Source organism: Embiotoca jacksoni, unplaced genomic scaffold (genome assembly GCF_022577435.1).
Source record: "Embiotoca jacksoni isolate LCO1_2020_lvr unplaced genomic scaffold, fEmbJac1.0.p SCAF_7, whole genome shotgun sequence".
Lineage (NCBI taxonomy): Eukaryota > Metazoa > Chordata > Actinopteri > Embiotocidae > Embiotoca > Embiotoca jacksoni.
The window spans coordinates 4,617,971-4,637,868 of NW_027185425.1; the positions used below are offsets into that span (position 1 = coordinate 4,617,971).

Here is a 19,898-nt window from a genome sequence, read left to right on the forward strand (position 1 = left end):
TTCTTAATTCTGTAATACAAGATACCAAGAGGCAAACTGGTCTTATGAACTGGCTGGAGCATCAAAGATTAATCATGCAACACAAACTGGCAAATTTTATGGAGTTAAAAAGCCACAGCGAAGTCCAAAGTTAAATCATTTGTGCTTTGTCTGAAAGACCCACACTATGGAGTCAGATTCGTATCAATGTCATTGAATGCACACAGAAGGATTCACAAATGTATTTCAAGATGTATATCGAAATTACTCCCTCCACAAAGTTTTTCAATGCACACAAAAACAAGTTTTTTTTTTAATAAATATAAAAGAGGAGTCTAACAAGACCTAAACACAAAAGGTCTTGTAAAAGTGGTAAAACATTTTATTGTTTCAACAGCTTTTATGTATTATTACTTATTGTAAGTCACTTTGGATAAAAGCGTCAGCTAAATTAAATGTAATGTAATGTAATATATACATGTAACAATATTCAAATAGGGTTTTTAATGGAAAATTGCAAATATTGTAAAAATATTTATTTGTGGATTTCCGTTGCATATATTTAAAACAACACATATTTGTGTGTGCATCAGAAATACATTTGTAACCTTATCTTTTATATTATTTTTTTCTTTACATGTATATGCAATGCTAGATATTTTGTATGTATTGGAAAATATTGTTGGGAGACAGACATTTACATATAAATCCTAAAATGGATTTGTAAATCATTCTGTGTGCACATTCACTCATATTGAGATCTGACGCCATACATATATGTCTGAACTTCAAACGGTGCGTCAGACGTTCCCAAGGCTCATAATTCATTCATTCATTTCTTAGGTATTCTCTTTGTTCTTGACACTAATTTTTCTCTGTCTTTCCAAAAAAGTTGCTGACAACAAAGTGGCAATTTTGTTGTGCTCACTGAATATGTCAACTGTTTTCCACGGAAAATGCAGAATCTGCTGGCTTCATTAAGTAAATATTACTACAGCACTGAAATTTATCAAATTGTTTCTGATTTTAAAGTGAGGGTAAGGCTAATAAAATTAAGTCTGTATAGCATTAAGGTGGATGATGTGCTTCTTTCTTCTGACAATTATTATGAATATCAAAATTAGTTTAAACCAACGAATGGGGTATAAACCTCAAAAGTGCCAAAATTAAACAGAAATCTGACCCCACTTCTTTCCTGTATCCATCCTCCAGGTTTTTCTTTTCAGTCTTCCCATTGTCTCAAATAAAATAAAATACGAAAGCAGTTTCAAAGCACGTTCCTCTTTTGGCAAAATATACACAAAATGAACCCTTTTAATAGCTTCAGCAGGCATGTTCCTTCCCCCCTGAGACAGCAATATCAGAGTGAAGACCAGAGAGAAAGGTTGACCTGTGTAGAACAACTTTGAGTAAGTCCTTGCTTAAAATCTCAGACGTGATGAAAGGCTTTGTTTTTCTCAGTCTGCGTTAATGGGCCCCAATCGATGCGGGAGAGCTGTGTTTTTTTTCTCCACATGTCCTGACCCTTGGGGAAACACAGGAAGGTAATGTGGGAGGGGAGAGATATTGACACACAACATCAATACCACGAGGGTTCACAAACAGCAGCGCTGTGAAGGTAAGTTCTTACTTGAAGTTGTGGCCGTTTATCGGGGACTCATCAGTGCAGCATCAAGGACAGAAGTACAGCATAAGAGGACCTGACAGTAAGTGTGGACTGTAAAGTAGCAGTTGGATACAAAATAAATACTGATGTTAAAACCGATGATATTTAACAGCGTCTACGATTCGCCCTTGCAAAACAACGCACCTGTCCCAGATACACCGACGGCGACAGCAATGCACTCACTTAAACAATGCCAGGAATGTGAGGCAGCACAGCACTGCCGCGGAGGCAAGCACATCGCCAGGCTGGCTCTCATCTGTCACCAACGGCAACTAGCCCGCCCGCCGCCATGATGTGCAGCCTAATTGGGGGAGCTGATGAGGTCTGATGAGGCCAGTACTTATTGAATTCCCCGGCCTGTTATTTAGATAATGCTGGAGAGAAGCGGCCTCCCTCATCTTTCCCATTCTCATCCATTCACTCTCCCAGCAGGGGGCTGCTGGCTAATCCACTCTTGTTTATAATGGCTGTACGAACTGAGGGGATTTGGACATGGTTTCCCCTCGCTAGCACACATCTAACACTCCCCACTGTTGATTTTACCACATAATGGGTCTATTGGACAAGTTAACCAGATCCCAACACCCATCTCAACCCCCTTGCCTGTCTTTCTTTCTCTCTTTCATGCAGGAAGGGCGGCGGTATTGTTGAAGAATTTGACTTTGAAGTAATGTTCCTTCCTTTTTTCTCTGCTTCTCCGAATGCAATTATCAAACTTCAAATATGTGGCTGTACAGTATTCACTGGTTTACAATGTGTGTGTGTGTGTGCATGTGAAAGTGAGAGAGAAAGGGAGTGAAATAAATTGTGACGGAGAGAAAGAAAACTGTAGAAAGAAGCGAAAGTTGCTGAACAGATGGCTAAATGGCAGCATAGCAAACTTTTAATTCTCTGCTTCAGACTGGTGAAGGAGATGGAGACCGTGAAGCCGCAGAGGGGTGCCAAAAGTACTGCTCAGTATGGGACAGCACATCAAAATGCATTAGAAGTGATGGAAACTCTGTGATTTATGTCTGTGCTGCACAGCACTGTAAAGGATCTGAATGTCAAATGCAAACTTTTTATTGAAAAATTCTGCATCGAGGTGGTCGGACATTCATTAGTACCAGCTGTGGTGTGGAGAGAATCCAACAAAGCTAATTTACTGAGATGACTGCCAGAGGAGCAACAATAGAGTAAATATCTGACAATTATTTTGAAGAGGCGGTATAAGAGACAGTCATATAACTGTAAAAACTGACTCACATTGTGACTACATAAAATATAGATGGGTTGTTTTTCTAATGTTTGCACCGGAGTCTCTTTGCAGACCATGAAAATCCCAGCTATTTGTCTGCCAGTCCGCATTTCAATAAAACACAATCAGCTGTCAAAATCTCTGAAACGCTGACATTAAATGTGCCTACAATATTTGTTTTCATTCCTTGAAACAGATCTAATATTATTAGCTGCAACTCTGACTGAAAAATTGGACCGCAACATAAACCAAACCCACTGAATTACTGGTCCGTGGAGTATGAAACGCCATCTAGAAAAACAAAAGCCCATATTTATAGGGGTCAGCTGTTGCCGCCTTATAGATCAGGGACGATACTGACGGGAGGGGGGGGGGCATTAAGGCAGCAACATTTAAAAGCTTACATGGAGAAAGTACAACCTTGAGTTCACCAGGGGCACGGCGAATCAATATTAGCTCGACTCAGAAATCTGCTGTATAATCCTTGATCTCCAAGGCCATTTGCTTTGCTGCCTGAAATTGGATACACCCTGACTGCATCCCCCCTCATACATCCCCCGCTGCGCAGAGCCGCGCTGCTCGCTTCACAAATAAAGACATCCTGAAAAATTGATCTGGATGCATCTGTGGCAAGATTACGTCTCGGGCTAAAAGAGAGATATGACTAGCTCAAGGTAATTCATAAATCTGTGTGTCTATGAGAGGATCAGGACAGGGGGGAAACCTAGTGGTAGTATTATCATCGCTGCATCACTATCTGGAAGGCTGCTCAAGCAACGAGTCAACAGCTTTACAAATGTTAAGAGCTGGTAAGGGCCACGTATTGAAAAACATTATTGTACACACTATAATGTAGGTATGATTAACAACAACAAGGAAAACAAGTATTCTTTGTTTTGCCTGTAAGCAACGATGCATTTTGTGGTCTAATACATTTACTGTGAAAGATGACTTCAGTAGAACTGAATGGAACGACCTTTTCAATCCATTTTTTTTTTCTTCCAATTTTAAAGATATCTATGATATTTTATTCACCAAAAGTTGTTTCTTTAAATCCATTCTTCCTCTCAACCTGGATTCCTCTGTGTTCTCCAGCTGCCTGTTTCGGAAGCTACTCACAAAAATAATTTGCATTATTTATGACCACCTACTCCGATTGGCTCCAGCCAATAGAAATACTACCTGATGAATAATGCAAATGTCCTTACGCTGCATCTTTACTGCGAGTAATGGTTACAACTGCAGATGTAAGACTCTGTTGGGGCTCTGAACCAGAGTCTGATCCTGATAATGTTTTCCAATGTGTCTGATGGTGGCTAGCTTAGCTTTAGCACCACTTGCGTATAACAGCAGGGGGATTGTGTCAAAAGATGACTATCAGCCAATCCAGGCATATTTCATTTCACTTCCTGGTGTGAGGTTTGCAACAGGTACTACCCTCAAAACCACTCGCTTGTGATGCTGGAATTTTAAAATTTCATATAATTTAGTAGCCTTACAGCCGAGGAGGAAGCCACCGTCACCCTGACTTCGACCCCAAAGCTTATTTTCTTGCTAAACTAGCGCTTGTAAATGCGCTGCCAAACAAAAGCTGATACACAAATAACCAACCTGTAAAATAATACAATAAAAATGGCAACATGGAGACTTGACCTGTCCTACCTGTGTCTGACATCATCTCAAGATCAACAAAAATATGCCCACTAACTGCTTTAATTTCAGGTCAAAGAATTTGATTTTCCACAGCAAAGCATGTGATGAAAATGCCACTGTCGGTTGATTATTTGATTCAGATCGGTAGCCCTTCAACTAATTTATGATAATTTTCCACTAACAGTGTCTTCATGATTCTTAAATGTTTTTACACTACACATTTCCGTGGGAGATGGCTCCTACTTGAACTTTTGCAGCGCTTCAAAACACTTTAGCGCCTCTTAAATGTTTTGTTATCTGACCCTTTCTTGTGCCTCCTGGCAGGTGAAACAAAACAAACAAAAGATTCCTCTTCAAGAGAGAAGCTATCCTCCAGTAACAGTACTTACTACTGCGTAACAAGCAACACATGAAACGTGAGATTTGCCAGAATCTGTTGGTGCTTCTCCACTGTTAGTGTGGGCTGCCTGACTTTTTTTGTGTGTGTTTTATTCCCATGGCAGTGTGTATTGTTAGAGTGGCAGTTGTTGGACTCTCTGAGGCCTTTAAGCTCACTGTTTTCCCCCTATTACTTGTGCCCGGTGGGGGGACAGACAGTTGTAGCGAGATGCGGCGCAGCGCAGCAGGGGTGGTCCCCAGATACCACCGATTCATACTTTCCACCTGACGCACAGGATAGAGAGAACAGAGAGCTGGCAATTACCAGACTTCTCTCTCTATATATACTGCAATCCTGGCCAGCTCCGCTCTGCTGTACTCCACTCTGAAGGCTGTCTCAGGGCCAAGCTGGAGGTAATGAAAGCAACACACTCCTAATGGACTATTGATGTGTGCGTGTTTGTGGGTGTGTGCGTGGATGTATGAGAGGAAGACAGGGAAAGAACAAAGGAAGGAAAAAGAGAACGTAAGAAATCATTCTGTTGGGGTGTTTTGTGTATTTTCTGTGTTTATGCCGTGGCAAAAAAAAAAATAAAATAAAAAAAAAAGGCCGCATCCATGTCTGCGAGCTACTGTAAATCATATATACAGGCAGATCAGAAATAAACTGCGAGTGAGATTCAACAGCCATGATGTGCCGTGCTGCCAGCCAAGGAAAGAGAAGACAGACAGAGAGACACTGTGTCTGAGGCATGAGGTCACTGAGAACCAGGTGTGTTTCCATCGTCCTTCAGCTCAAACCACCAGCAGGCGGCTCGCATATAAATACACACACATTCCAAAGAGAAAGGCACAAACAGCCCGAGGTGACAAAAACTCAGACACCATCACTGTAAATTTCACACAAATGGACCACGTCCCACCCTTACTGATGTTCCACTGGCAGAGCATGGAAGTTGTGTACGCATTTGTTTTTTGTGTGTGTCACTGTGTGTGTGTCACTGTGTATGTCACTGTGTGTGTGTCACTGTGTGTGTGTCACCGTGTGTGTGTGTGTGTCCCCTAACCTGCTGGCAGGCAATCGGATGAATGAATGGGCGTCCACTCCTGGAGGTCCGGTGGCACTACAGAAATAACTCTGTTGACCACAGTGACCTCTGCTTGTTCCCACACAGCCTGCGTCCTGTTCTAATGGAGGCGCGTGCTCTATTTTGGGGGCAGCGGCTCGATTTATCTCACTGCCCTCTGTGTCCTGGGACGGTGACAGTGACGTGGTCGGGTGTAACTGATGCCTCCTTTTTTTTCCCCTTTTTCTTTTTCCAAACCCTGCTTCCCTGACGCAAGCACACACAGGATACTATCAGTCATGTCTGGGCAATGCGATGACCCGCCTGTAGCTCACTATTGCGGTTTATTTTTAAGTGTATACTTTAAAACCTGCTCCAAACATCCTGAGGTGAAACAAAAACAACTTGAAAGCTGCAATAGATCAAAGTCATGTGTTGCGATACTCCAGCCTGATTATCTAATGTCGCATAATGAAAGGTGCATGAGATGGAGAGGAGTTGACCAGTGAACCACAGAAAGCAAGCCTGCTGAATTGCTCGCATACCACAGAGACCTTGGAGCATGATTATCCTCCTCAGCAAACTTAATCTTCATTCTAGAGGACAGGCAGGCTGGCCGGAAGGCTATGAGCTCAGTGACCTACTGTATCTGCTGAGAGGCTGAATATTATTCTTTGCAAAAAGAAATGCACTGCCTCGGGTCCTGCATTAGATTAAGTTGACTGATAGCTAAAACCTGGAGTCTATCTATCCGTGAAGATAACATGCACGCTGCAAGACTTCACTTCGGTGGTGGAGAGCCCAGTTTGATTTAAGGGGAGGAATGAAAAGAAAAAAAAATGAGAAGCGTTTGCGTGTGACTGTAAATTGTGCAGTCTGATTTTTAGAGCTCACCAGAGGAAAATTTATAGGGGAAACAAATAAGAAGTGCTCTACAATTTTTATTTTTTTATTTTTTTAATAACCGTTATGTCCTTAAGTAAAACATTCAGCCAATAACTGGTGCTTCAGCCATGTTTCACTGCGCAGTAAACTAAATAACTTTGCTCAACGATACATGGACATGGCTGCTGTACTTATGTGGATATTTAGGTTTCTGTTACTTGTGTGCATTTTTGATTGTAGTGAACAGAAACAGAACAATATATTCACGCTGCGTTTAGCTGTATATGACATCACGACGCTGCACTTTACTGTAAACTGGAAGCGCGGAGGCCCATTCCTGATGGATTATTTTGTAACACGAATGTTGTATTCCTTCTGTTTGCCTTGTGATTAAACGATTACCAGCGTGATAACTTTTAAGAATAGCAAAATCCAGAGTGTTATAAATGATACTGAAATATTTTAGCATCAGATTAACCTCCAAAATCCAGAGATCTATTAGTCAAAAAGGGCTGCCTGCATTGTAATTCAGTCTCACCCTTACCCGAAACAACATGCCTCTCGCAACGAGGCTTTATTTTAACGCTCGACTTTTGTCAGATTTGAGTGTGTACATTGGCGCTTTAAGCTTGATGTAAATGTCAGGTTACTAACATGTTCACAGCGGCAATGCTAACATGCTTATGTTGAGCACGTATGTTCACCACTCTCACCATCTTACTGTCTTAGGTTGGTAATGTTTTCTCATCAACAAACCTGGTGTTAGTGCTTAAATGTTCACAGGTTGTTACAATTCATCTTCCAGGGATCATAAATGCCTGTAGGAAATTCCAATCCAAACTGTGGGAATCACTAAATTCACGAGGATTCATCTTCCTTTGGGAACCATCACTGTACAATCTGTTCTGGCAGTCCACTCAAGGAATGTGGAGCTATTTCAGTTTGGCCCAAAGTGGTGGACAGACAGACGTTGCCATGCTCAGCTCGGAATGAGGTAAAATGTCAAAAGACTTAGTAAAGTATTTAACTATTGTTTTTCTCCTCCTTTTGTCGTCTAATGGCGGTTGGCAAACAGCTTTCAGGTGAATTGCTGCCACCTTCTGGCGGGAGTGGCACATTCGCACCTTTTCCACGAGCACCAATTCGATTTCCACAATTGTTGCTGCTTCACTTTAAAAAAACAACAACACATTGACGCCTGGAGAAAAGACATTTTTTTTGTCACAACTGTCAGCTCTCCACACCGTTAGTAAATCCACGGAATAAAAGCGAGGCGAACACACGTCAAACAATAAAGAGAGGAACATGTTCTTAACAAATAAAAGCAGCCTCATGTTTGCTCGCACCAATATTGTGTCCACTCATCTACAGCCAGTAGATGAGTGTTGGGGAGGTATGAGCAGGAACGTGTGTGAAGGCGAGCAGAGGAGAGGGGGGGAGTGCGTGCCGAGAAAGTGAGGGATGAAAGACAGTGGCGGTGGGGAAGATAAAAGCGGGGAAGGGATGAAATAGAGCCAGTATAAAAGCAAGGACAACAAAAAGTGCAAGGAGAGGTGCGAGCCGGGTGAACGGGAGAAAGATAGAAGGGGATCAACGCGGTGAACAGCTGGGCCGGAGTCACCAGGGTCAAGCTCAGGAAGCGGTCGCACAGTCAAAGTCATCCTTTCATCTCATCTGCTGGAGATGTAGCAACCTAAACTTTACTCAAATTTAACCTTCCAAAAGCACAGGTTGATCCAACTTTCATTCCTCTCTCTTCTGCTGCCTCCACCACCCATCCTCTTCCTCCCCTCTCTGCCCTTCTCCATCTGTTCTCTTTTATCTTCCTCGCTTATTCCTGTCACATTTCCTCAGCTCCTAATCTACTTCTTTCCATTGCACTCCTGCTATATTTCTCTCTATTACTCTCCCCTCGTTACGTATATTTTTCTCATGGTAACGCTCCTTCATTCTGTCTCTCTCCACATTAGTTGTGGTTGAGTGGAGAGCAAAGTCAATCGTTCCTGTCTGAACCCCTCCAGGAGCCAGAGCGCCTCTTCTCTGCCTAAACAAACTTTGAAGCCAATCAAAGGGCTTATATCATTTTCTGTGGAAGGGAACTGCAGCAGGTGAATACTTTATATTTCAGTGACAGATCCACTCTGAGCAGCTCCTCTCACCTCCTCCTCCTCCTCCTCCTCCTCCTCTCTGCTAACCATTGGCTTTGCTCATGAATGATACAGTTCAGTGGCAAAACAAACAAAGCGTGACAAATCCAGATTATTGTCTGTAGGCGAGATAAGGTTATAATGAGAAAGTGCATCGGGGGAAATTGATCCTTTTTCAGGAAGCTGTCTGATTTACTGGGGATGCCAATAATAACTTCCTGTGTGTCCTGCCTCTAATGGGAGGCGGGTGAAGTCAGAGGTGGGGGGTGGAAGGTTCTTGCTAACGGGACAGATTTCATTATGATGCAATATCCTGAGAAGAGCATTTGAAAGGGACGTTTTGTGGCTAATTATTATCTGCGGCAGGGTATATTGAAAAGCTGTCTGATTGCCGCCGCTGATCACAAACAGAGACAAAAATTTAGCGGGTTTACACCGGGTGACAGCAGAAGCAAATTAATTATCAATACATAAAGGATTTGACCTTTTTGTTTCTGTCAAAAAAGAGGAAGGAAAACATTACTTCGAAACAATTCACAGATCAGCACCCGCACATGACACACACACACACACACACATATGCATCATGGGAACTCACGTGCCTTTGCCTACTTGGAAAGGCAGCCATGTCTGAGACACGCTGACAGCCGAGCAACCAACCTACTTGGCTGCATGTTAAATCTACATGCCATAGGGGAGAGAAATGGGCCCACCGACAGGCCAGTTATTAGCCAGGGGAATGTGGGAGGGATGGCAGAAATTAACATAGATTACTCAAGTATGACTGACAGTTTCAGACTGGCTTTTTGTGACTTACCAAGTGATTTGGGACTTGTCTTAATTCAGCGAGGGACGTTTTAATACCGTGGGCTGTCTCCGCTATTTGGCACCGTTGCCTTGGTGAAGAGGGAAGGAGGGAATCTTTTTTTCTTTCTGCTATAGCACCCCCAGTTACAGCTCCCCCCCCCCCCCCCACACACACCCTCAGTGGCAGAGGCCTTGTGATCTGCAAATAATGATGGGGAGTGTTGGCGGGGCAGCACTTGGTGTTCAGGACTGTCTTTTGGTCCATACTGTGTTTTATATAAAGGATGCTTGCCAAAGAGTAGCTCCTGTGAAATCTGTCTGGCATTAGCCTGGGAGATGTTGTGGCTCTGCAAAAAGCCTGGGTGTCATTTGGATCTCTGGCAGATCAGATAACTGGGACTTTGATCAGTTTTTTCAAATACAATCATAAGCAGTGGTGCTTCCCACAAGTGTGCATGAAGAATACGTCTTTTACTACAAGCTTAAATTAATTGTGTATGTATACGACAGTCCTTTGAAACTTTAAGACAGAGTGATTGAGACAGTGCGAGTGAAGACCGACAGGGACAGAAAATAAATTGTGAAAACAGATAAAGTTAAAGAGAGAAATTCCAGAGTGTTGTAGAAAAAATAAAAAGCAGGAAAGCTTGTACATATTGCATGTTTCCGCTTGATTCCATCTCCCAAGGCCACTGTGGCTGCTTCCTGATGTGGTTTTTCATTATTTATCCGGCATCTATTGGACAATATTGGAGCCGACTCTCAGCTCTGCTGCCATATTGGCAAGCCACAACAGCGGAAGAGAAAAGGAAGAATCTGTAGTGTTATTGCACATTCAGTCTGGACTGAATCTCTGTTCGCACAGTTAGACATTCGAGCAGGGTTCATCGAAGTCCGATCATCTTTCCAATGCACAACACTACTCGTATCTAGCACTTCTGGAAATGCACCTCATCGTTTATTTAGCTGTTGCTCGATTGTTGACAATAAAATGAAGTCAAATAATACAAAGAGATGCCATTGGCTGGAGCAGCCCGGCACATGCTGCGCAAGAAAGGTTATACATTTTCTTTGTGCCACTGCAGACACACAGTAAGGTATGTACATGAGATTACTCACCTGCCAAAACCAAACAATGGCTAATGTATCTCCGGTTCGAATTACATTTACCATAGGGTGTCATCTCTAAGCTGTTTAATGCATTGTGGGACGAAGGGCTTTAATCAGCGAGGCTCAGTGGAGCCAGCGGATTAAATCACTTTTTATCTGTGCTTCCTTTGACTTTCCCAGTGCTCAGGGTTGCAGTGTAAATCATAACGCGTCCCTGTTGGGCTCACTTCAGTGTAGTTTATGACTGTAGCCACATTTCATAAATTCCATTTATTTTGTGTATTGAGTAAATCCACATCCACTAAAAACAAGGATAAGTCTTTATCCTCACCTCAAACTACAAAGTTGTTCATTTCTCAGAAAGGAGGATGATGTGTCTTCATGAGTGTTTCAGTCCATCAATTCCTGTGTGCAGCAGGTCCATTTATATGTACACTACGTACCTGGAAATTGACGCGCACGTATCCACATTTGAAACCACGATCATGTACGCGGTACATCCATGTATCATGTGCCGGTGTATGTGTATATATATATTTGTGCGCGCATGCATGCGCGCTCACAGCCGACAGCAGCGACAGGGAGAGCGGCTGCCGCATTGCACAGAATAGCTAAACAGCTGTAGTGCTCCATCAGGGCTATCGATCATGTCCCTCTCTCTGAATCACAATCAGACGTGGGCAGAGCAGAGCGGCTGGAGCAGGCGTCGGCGACTGGCTTGTTGGACAACTGCTACGCACCTCTCATATCAACCAGGCCTCGCCAAACAAACCTGACCTGGACTGCTGATCAGATGCATCTACACGCGAGTGCCACGGTTTCTTATTTCTGTAGAACTTGCAGGAACTTGCAAGTATTCAACTCAAGTTCTTGGTGTCCGAAATGTTTTCGAGCATTTGGGTTTTGTTGCCAGTGAACTGTGATGCACTCTGCTACTTATGTTACTGTTGTAAATGATGTCTGATCAGAGCAAATATTGATAGAAGATGACATTAACGGGGAGCTGAAATTTGTATTCATCAACAAAGAGAGAATTACACATGATTTCATTTATAAAAGGGACGTTGTTAAGTATCATTAGGTGCCATCTGCTATCATCTCTCCTCACTGTAAATCAACTCAGTCATGTAATCACAAGGAAGTTACATGTTATTACATTAAAATTTAAACAGGAAGTGAATGAACTTTGTCTGTGGCGCTATAAGCTGCCATCTGTTAGCATCTCCACAATTCTCTGTTGTTCCCTGAGATTCCTCCTCCCTGTGTGCATGTGTTATCTCTAACTCAATGTTAACTTCCTGCCAATATGGCGACTTCCTTTTCGTTTGTTTTTTCCGTGGTCGGTTGAATTTAACAGATGACCTGCCACCTGACATCCAGATATTTACTTCCTGGTATGGGACAGCAAGGTTACAACTCAATATCCTTTTTGTATTGCCACTGGACACACCTGAGTGGAAGAGGGCAGCTATAACAAGACCAACTCCCATCACACACACACACAGACGCACACACACTCACGCACGCGCACGCGCACGCGCACACACACACACACACACACACACACACACACACACACACACACACACACACACACATCTCTTGACACAGTGTGATTGAGTGGCTTAGCTGGAAATGCAGAGGCTTGTCAGATATGGGCTGGAGAGGATTGGTGAGTAAACTCGGTACATTGAGAAGTGTGTGCATGTATATGAGCGTGAATTCATGCATGGTGAGAGTATTGTGCTACTCTGTGTGTGTTTGTGGGTTATGTTTAAAAGCTAAATGGTGGGGGAAAAAAAATTCTCATTAGCATTTTATGGATGTTGACATTCCTTTCAGGTCAAAGCCAGCGGTGCGTGACCATATTTGTGCTCATGTGGTTTATGTGTGTGTCAAGGCTCACACACCGTGGTAGTCATGGCTGTCACACAAGCATACACATGCACGTGCACACATACGCACGCGCACGCGCACACACACACTCTCCTACTGTGCTGTGTGTGGTGGGAGCCCCCCGGGGGTGCCGCTGAGCTGTCAAAGCAGGATGGATGAAGAAGCTGCCCTGCATAGCAAGGGTCTCTGGGGAAATACCACCAACACGACACACACACACACACACACACACACACACACACACACACACACACACACACAGAGACACACTTCCAGCACACAGTAATGTATGTGTACCTCTTTTAAAATGCATAAATTGGAACATGCACGCATGGATGTGAACACAAAAACAAATCCAAATGTTGTGAGAACACTTTACGTGCGCACATGCACGCACGCACACACACGCACGCACACACCTACAAAAGAGTTATTTGCTGCCTCTGCGAGAAACAGAAACAGCCCTCGGGTCCTCCGCAGAAGAACATCTGAGTTTGATAAAGAATGTCCAGAGATCTCCATTTAGCAGACAGCAAGTCAACATGGACAGTGTCCGACAAGAGGAAAAAAACGAACTCTTCCTCCACCATCTTTTAAAATTTAAACTGAGGGAAAACGTATCAAAGAAACGACTCAGGGAGCCTTTATCCATAATTATTCACCAACAGAACATCTGAGAAAGCATTTTAGGAGCATAAATATATGTAATCTTTTTTATTACAATTTAAGTGTTACCTTTTAAGTTTTGGACATCATTCATATACAGTGGTGTGAAAAAGTGTTTGCTCCCTTCCTGATTTCCAATTTTTTTTGCCTGTCTGTCACACTTAAATGTTTCAGATCATCAAACAAATTTAAATATTAGTCAAAGATAACACAAGTAAACACAAAATGCAGTTTTTAAATGAAGGTTTTTATTATTAAGGGAGAAAAAAAAATCCAAACCCACATGGCCCTGTGTGAAAAAGTGTTTGCCCCCTCCTGTTAAAACATAACTTAACTGTGGTTTATCACACCTGAGTTCAATTTCTCTAGCCACACCCAGGCCTGATTACTGCCACACCTGTTCTCAATCAAGAAATCACTTAAATAGGACCTGCCTGACAAAGTGAAGTAGACCAAAAGATCCTCAAAAGCTAGGCATCATGCCGAGATCCAAAGAAATTCAGGAACAAATGAGAAAGAAAGTAATTGAGATCAATCAGTCTGGAAAAGGTTATAAAGCCATTTCTAAAGCTTTGGGACTCCAGCGAACCACAGTGAGAGCCATTATCCACAAATGGAGAAAACACGGAACAGCGGTGAACCTTTCCGGGAGTGGCCGGCCGACCAAAATTACCCCAAGAGCGCAGTGACGACTCATCCGAGAGGTCACAAAAGACCCCACAACAACATCCAAAGAACTGCAGGCCTCACTTAAGGTCAGTGTTCATGACTCCACCATAAGAAAGAGACTGGGCAAAAATGGCCTGCATGGCAGAGTTCCAAGACGAAAACCACCGCTGAGCAAAAAGAACATTAAGGCTCGTCTCATTTTTACCAGAAAACATCTTGATGATCCCCAAGACTTTTGGGAAAATACTCTGTGGACTGACGAGACAAAAGTTGAACTTTTTGGAAGGTGTGTCCCATTACATCTGGCGTAAAAGTAACACCGCATTTCAGAAAAAGAACATCATACCAACAGTAAAATATGGTGGTGGTAGTGTGATGGTCTGGGGCTGTTTTGCTGCTTCAGGACCTGGAAGACTTGCTGTGATAAATGGAACCATGAATTCTACCGTCTACCAAAACATCCTGAAGGAGAATGTCCAGCCATCTGTTCGTGACCTCAAGCTGAAGCCAACTTGGGTTCTGCAGCAGGACAATGATCCAAAACACACCAGCAAGTCCACCTCTGAATGGCTGAAAAAAACCCAAAATGAAGACTTTGGAGTGGCCTCGTCAAAGTCCTGACCTGAATCCTATTGAGATGCTGTGGCATGACCTTAAAAAGGCGGTTCGTTCTGGAAAACCCTCCAATGTGGCTGAATTACAACAACTCTACAAAGATGAGTGGGCCAAAATTCCTCCACAGCGCTGTAAAAGACTCATTGCAAGTTATCGCAAATGCTTAATTGCAGTTGTTGCTGCTAAGGGTGGCCCAACCAGTTATTAGGTTTAGGGGGAAAACACTTTTTCACACAGGGCCATGTGGGTTTGGATTTTTCTTCTCCCTTAATAATAAAAACTTTCATTTAAAAACGGCATTTTGTGTTTACTTGTGTTATCTTTGAATTTAAATTTGTTTGATGATCTGAAACATTTAAGTGTGACAAACATGCAAAAAAAAAAAAAAAGAAATCAGGAAGGGGGCAAACACTTTTTCACACCACTGTAAACATAACTAACATAATAGCCACCACATTTCTGAAATCTGGAGATCAAGTTGTCATTGCCAAAAAGAAGTCAGACAGGGTGAGAAACAGCAGCAGTCTGACAAAACAGTTCTGCATATTTTGAATAATCCCTTCAGAGTTGCGTGCACAGTTCTCATGCGCAAAGAGGAATTTTATTGACATTTCTGACGTGCTTACATTCGGTTTTACTTACAAAGAAAGTGGTTTAGATAATCTAGATGGACTGTTTGCCTGTTTATGACTTCGTATCATCTGACTGCTTGTGTTTCTTGCGTGGTCAGGCTTTGTTGCAGCATTTTATCCAGCTCCCAGATTTCAGCGATTACTTTGGTGAGTGAGTACGTTGCTATCATAACTGGTAGGAATGATGGCAAATATTACAAAAATGAAAAGCTAAAGTTGAGATAAACCATAAGCTGGGTTCCCACTCAAAATCGAATGTCAAATTTTCTGACATTTCCCTGGCTGTCACTGACTAAAAAAACCTGAAATTCCATGACCTATAATGAACAGAAAAACATGCTGCCGTTGTGCTGAGCAGACAAAAAACAGTGACATTTTCTGTTAAAAAACCGGCTGGCACATGCCACCCTGTTAGCACCAATATTGAAAGAAATTAAATACATGTCTAAATACCGGTTGCAGAGGCAAAGAATTTATCTAACAATACGGTAATTAGCTTCTAATAAGCTACATTTTTAATCTGTGTCAGTGACCACTAATGCTACCAAACATACACATTAAAAAATAATTAGTTAACTAATGTTAGAGCTACATAAAGAAATTCCCTGATATTCCATGACTTGGCCCAAAAAATTATAAAATTCCCTAATATTCCCTGAAATTCTCTGACCCGTGGGAATCCTGTATGAAGTGATTGCCGTGTCCATTACTTCAAATTACAAATGGCAACATCACGGGGAACAATTATATGTGTTACAAAAGTCAGTCTACGTGTATATTCAGATGTACAGCATGGAAAGGGAAGATTTCATAGACCCTTCAGCAGGGACCACAGTAGCAACGAACCCAAGCAGACCTTGTAAACTTAACCATTCTTAATTCCCCAGAAGGATTTCCTCGATCAGGGCGGTAAAATCTCCATGCTTGGCACAAGCCTGAACAATCCATTAACAATAATAAAGCCTGAGCGGCGGGGAGATAGACCCTTAAAGGGGAAGGTCAGCCTGATATTACAGCTTTAAAGGTTTCCTATTACGGCTCAACTTCAATATAACGGCTCACCTTGCCTTTAATGGCTGCTGGCTATGCAGTGGCTGAGCACATATGGAGATTCTAAATCCAGTCTCTCCGAGATATTACTGGAGAGTGGAGAGCGATTTATGGCTCTGTTTCTGTGCCGCTGGTTGGAGGTGGGAGCGTTGTTAATAAAATTGCCACAGTGGTGAAGGAGATCTCCTCGGCATCGCCCCTATCTGGCCTGCATGGCCTGCTGGGAGGCGCAGGAGACTCTGAGTGCTGCAGCACCTGGCCCCAAAAGTGCTTAAGCAGCATTTTTCCTTCATCCTGGCCTTTCCCTCTGACACTTTCTTTCATATCTTTACTCCCTTCCAACTCACTTTGTTTTTTCCACCTCCTGACACCCTCACTCCTCTGGAGACCTGCTCTGTTTCCCACATTTCCACTGCTTTGTCTCCTTACTTCTGAAACTCCGCTGCCTCTTTGGACACCGACGAAAAGACACATTTCTGTGATAACACACGGTGAGAACATTTCGGTCTCTATTTGGTGACACTTCTTTCTTTCACCCACTTTTTTCCCTGCCTGGTTTCTCCTTGGCCACCGTGTAGGGTGACTGCAGACAAGAGAGAGACAGGAAGGAGAGAGGACACTGCAACAGAGAGCAGGAGCAGAAGAGGAAAGAGGGGAGAGTGCAAGCTCTTAAGTAGATTGCAAAGAACAGCACAGAGGCATGAGGGTGAATATTAAGAGGGCTTTTTTTCCTCCTGCCCAGAGAAGTTCCTGCCTGCAGCACAAGCACCACCAGGGAGGGAGAGAGACGGTGACAGAGAGGAAGAGACCTATAGAACCATCAGCCAGAGCCACGGCAGCTAGCTTCAGGTGTCACACGCCACAGTGTACATTATCTATCAAGCTGTGCAGCAGATCTGAGATGAGAAATTGCCATAATTGAATTAATAAGGTGGATTCCTAATGAAAGAGTGATGATTTTTTTTTTCTGACAATGAAAGGGAAAGGGTGAGAGAAATGTCAGCGAAGGAGGGGAGACTCACCTGGAATGCCTGGCGGGGTTTTCAGGTATTTTCCATTGAAATGCTGTATCACTACTTCACATTTCTCTGTAGACTCCATCCTGCAAGAAAAAGCCATACATGGGGTTTCAAGTGAAAATAGTTATTGTCCATTTCTAGCAAAAGTTGAAAGTGATAATTCTGTCACCATAAAAAGCCCTCCAATTTACACTAAATCATCAGTGCTGGGGGGAAACAAACTGGATTACTTTCTGTGAGGATGTTTCTTTATGACACAAAACAATGATCGTCGCTGTTTTCTCTCTCACAAACAGGTAACAAAACAAAAAAAATCTATCAAGGTGAGTTCCAGCCCGCAGAGAGCGGCGCTACAGTTGTTTTTCATTATTAGTTTTAAACGACTCCGCAGCGCTCGTTTCCATTTCGCACTGTAACCCTTCACACGTGGAGCACGAGGGTAAATACTGCCACTGATGACACATTTACAATAATAAAGAATCACCCACTCGTGTGTGTCCTGCTGGCTGCCTTGTATCAGTGTGTTCATTTGAAAAATAAAGAAAAAAAAAAAAGTTCAGTGAGACTATCTAGAGAGTGTTACAGCTACGGAACGTCATTGTCTGCATGAGTCAGAAGTTCATAATGAAATTCAGGGTTTTTAGGGGAAGAGTTGTTATGCAGCTTTTCTCCGTGCATAATAGAAAAGAGAACGGATAGAAAGGCAGAACGAGCAGGTGAAAGGGATGTAGGAGAATAAATAGGAGGAGATAGAGATGAGAAGGTAGAAATGATATGCTTATGGATAGTAATGACTCTGATCTGCAGGACTGTGGCTAGAGAGAGAGAGAGAAAATACGGGAAGCCCACTCCCTCGTCTCCACTTTCCCAGCCACTGGATCAAAGACTGTGTTCAGGCCAAGCGGATGACCAGCAGGGGGGCTCTGTTCTTTCACATCATAAGCCTACAGACACTAATGTCACACACACTTTACATCAAAACACGTACAAAAGTATATCAAAACGAAAATGACGGAGGAAATGTTCTGTTTGTGTGCATGCGCACACACACATCTTTTTTCTTTCTACTGCGCTGCGACGAGAAACGCTAACTGGTGGGGGGGGATTTCAACAAGTTTGTCTCTGACTCCGAACTTTTGACCATATAAAAGACATGTAAGTCAGATAACATGCACACACTCTTGTTTTTATTCTGAGGCAGGAACAGTTTCAACGCTCAAGGAAACCCCTTATTTTCTTTTTTCCCCACTGTGCGTGGGTTAATGTGCTGGACTTTTTATTGGCTGGGTGCAGTGACTTCCTGGAGTCCCGGCTGGTTGATAACAAGAAAACAGGAGATCACAGCCTTAGGCTAAGCAAATAATCAGAGTAAAACTAGAACTTTTAGTTGTTGTTTTTTTAACCTCAGGTTTTGTACATATTAAAACAACAGCTATTATATATTAATCATAGCTGCTGGAAGGAGATTTTCCTTTCCTTTTCTTTTTTTAACTACGGACATAGCCAGGCTAGCTGTTTCTCCCTTATCCAGTCTTTATGCTAAGCTGCGGGCTGGTATATGGTCTTTAAGAAGCACATTGCAAATCAAATGTGTCATTCTGGGTGGACACATTGCAAAAGGCTGTCATTGAGTGAGGGGACTTGCAATATCCTTTAAAAATGGGCATACAGGCAGTTGCATTTCTCTTTACGGAGACACTGATTGTGTTGCATTAATTTGTACACAAAGACACGTACCAATGTCTCCCGTCTCCTTTTTGACCTCTGCACAGCTGGCAAATCGTGGCGTGAAGTGGGTGTGAATTCTGGATTGCTGCTGTTGGAAAGTTACAGCAAAATGCTCGGCATACACATCCCCCTGATCTGACATTGAAAAGAAGTGGGGGAAGAGGGTTTCCGATGCCACCTGAGTATCAAACGTTCCTCTGAGACGGAGTATAAATCTGACTTCAGGGTCTCCTGGATGTAACCTCACATGTAATGGACAGATATGACAGTGGTATCGATCTTCTTATCTGACTTGAAGCAAAAACAAATAATTATTATTTTAAATGAATTGCCTTACATTGGATTTAAAGCCAATCTGTACACTGTTCCCATCATCACAGCATGTTAGGATCCTATATGAACTCTAGCTGAACAAGAGTCCTCACGACCGACTATAGTTTGACTTCCTGCAGCTTCACTGATTGAGCTGCAAGAATTTTAAAACATCAACCACAGCAGAACTTTATCAAAGAGTGAGATTTGCTTTTCTCTTTCTATTTCTTCAGTCAAAAGGTTCCAGTATATTTTGAACATAATAAAAGCAAATATCTTTATGCATCTGCACATACTGTGTTGTACATATATTGGAGATTCCCTGATACACAGAGGACTCATTAAAATGAGGCGTTTTTTAAATGAAGGGTTGAGTGAACGC

At 42.7% G+C, this 19,898-nt stretch overlaps 1 protein-coding gene across 5 annotated transcripts in view; it reads right to left on the reverse strand.

Moving 5' to 3' along the window:
• Nucleotides 1–19,898, reverse strand: part of rbms3 (RNA binding motif, single stranded interacting protein) — a 277,717-nt gene that overhangs the window by 48,959 nt on the left and 208,860 nt on the right. For all 5 annotated transcript variants that reach the window (XM_069177075.1, XM_069177076.1, XM_069177077.1 and 2 more), the window contains one exon: nucleotides 17,480–17,559. In XM_069177075.1, the coding sequence (XP_069033176.1) occupies nucleotides 17,480–17,559 (80 nt within the window). The remainder of the gene's footprint in view (nucleotides 1–17,479; nucleotides 17,560–19,898) is intronic.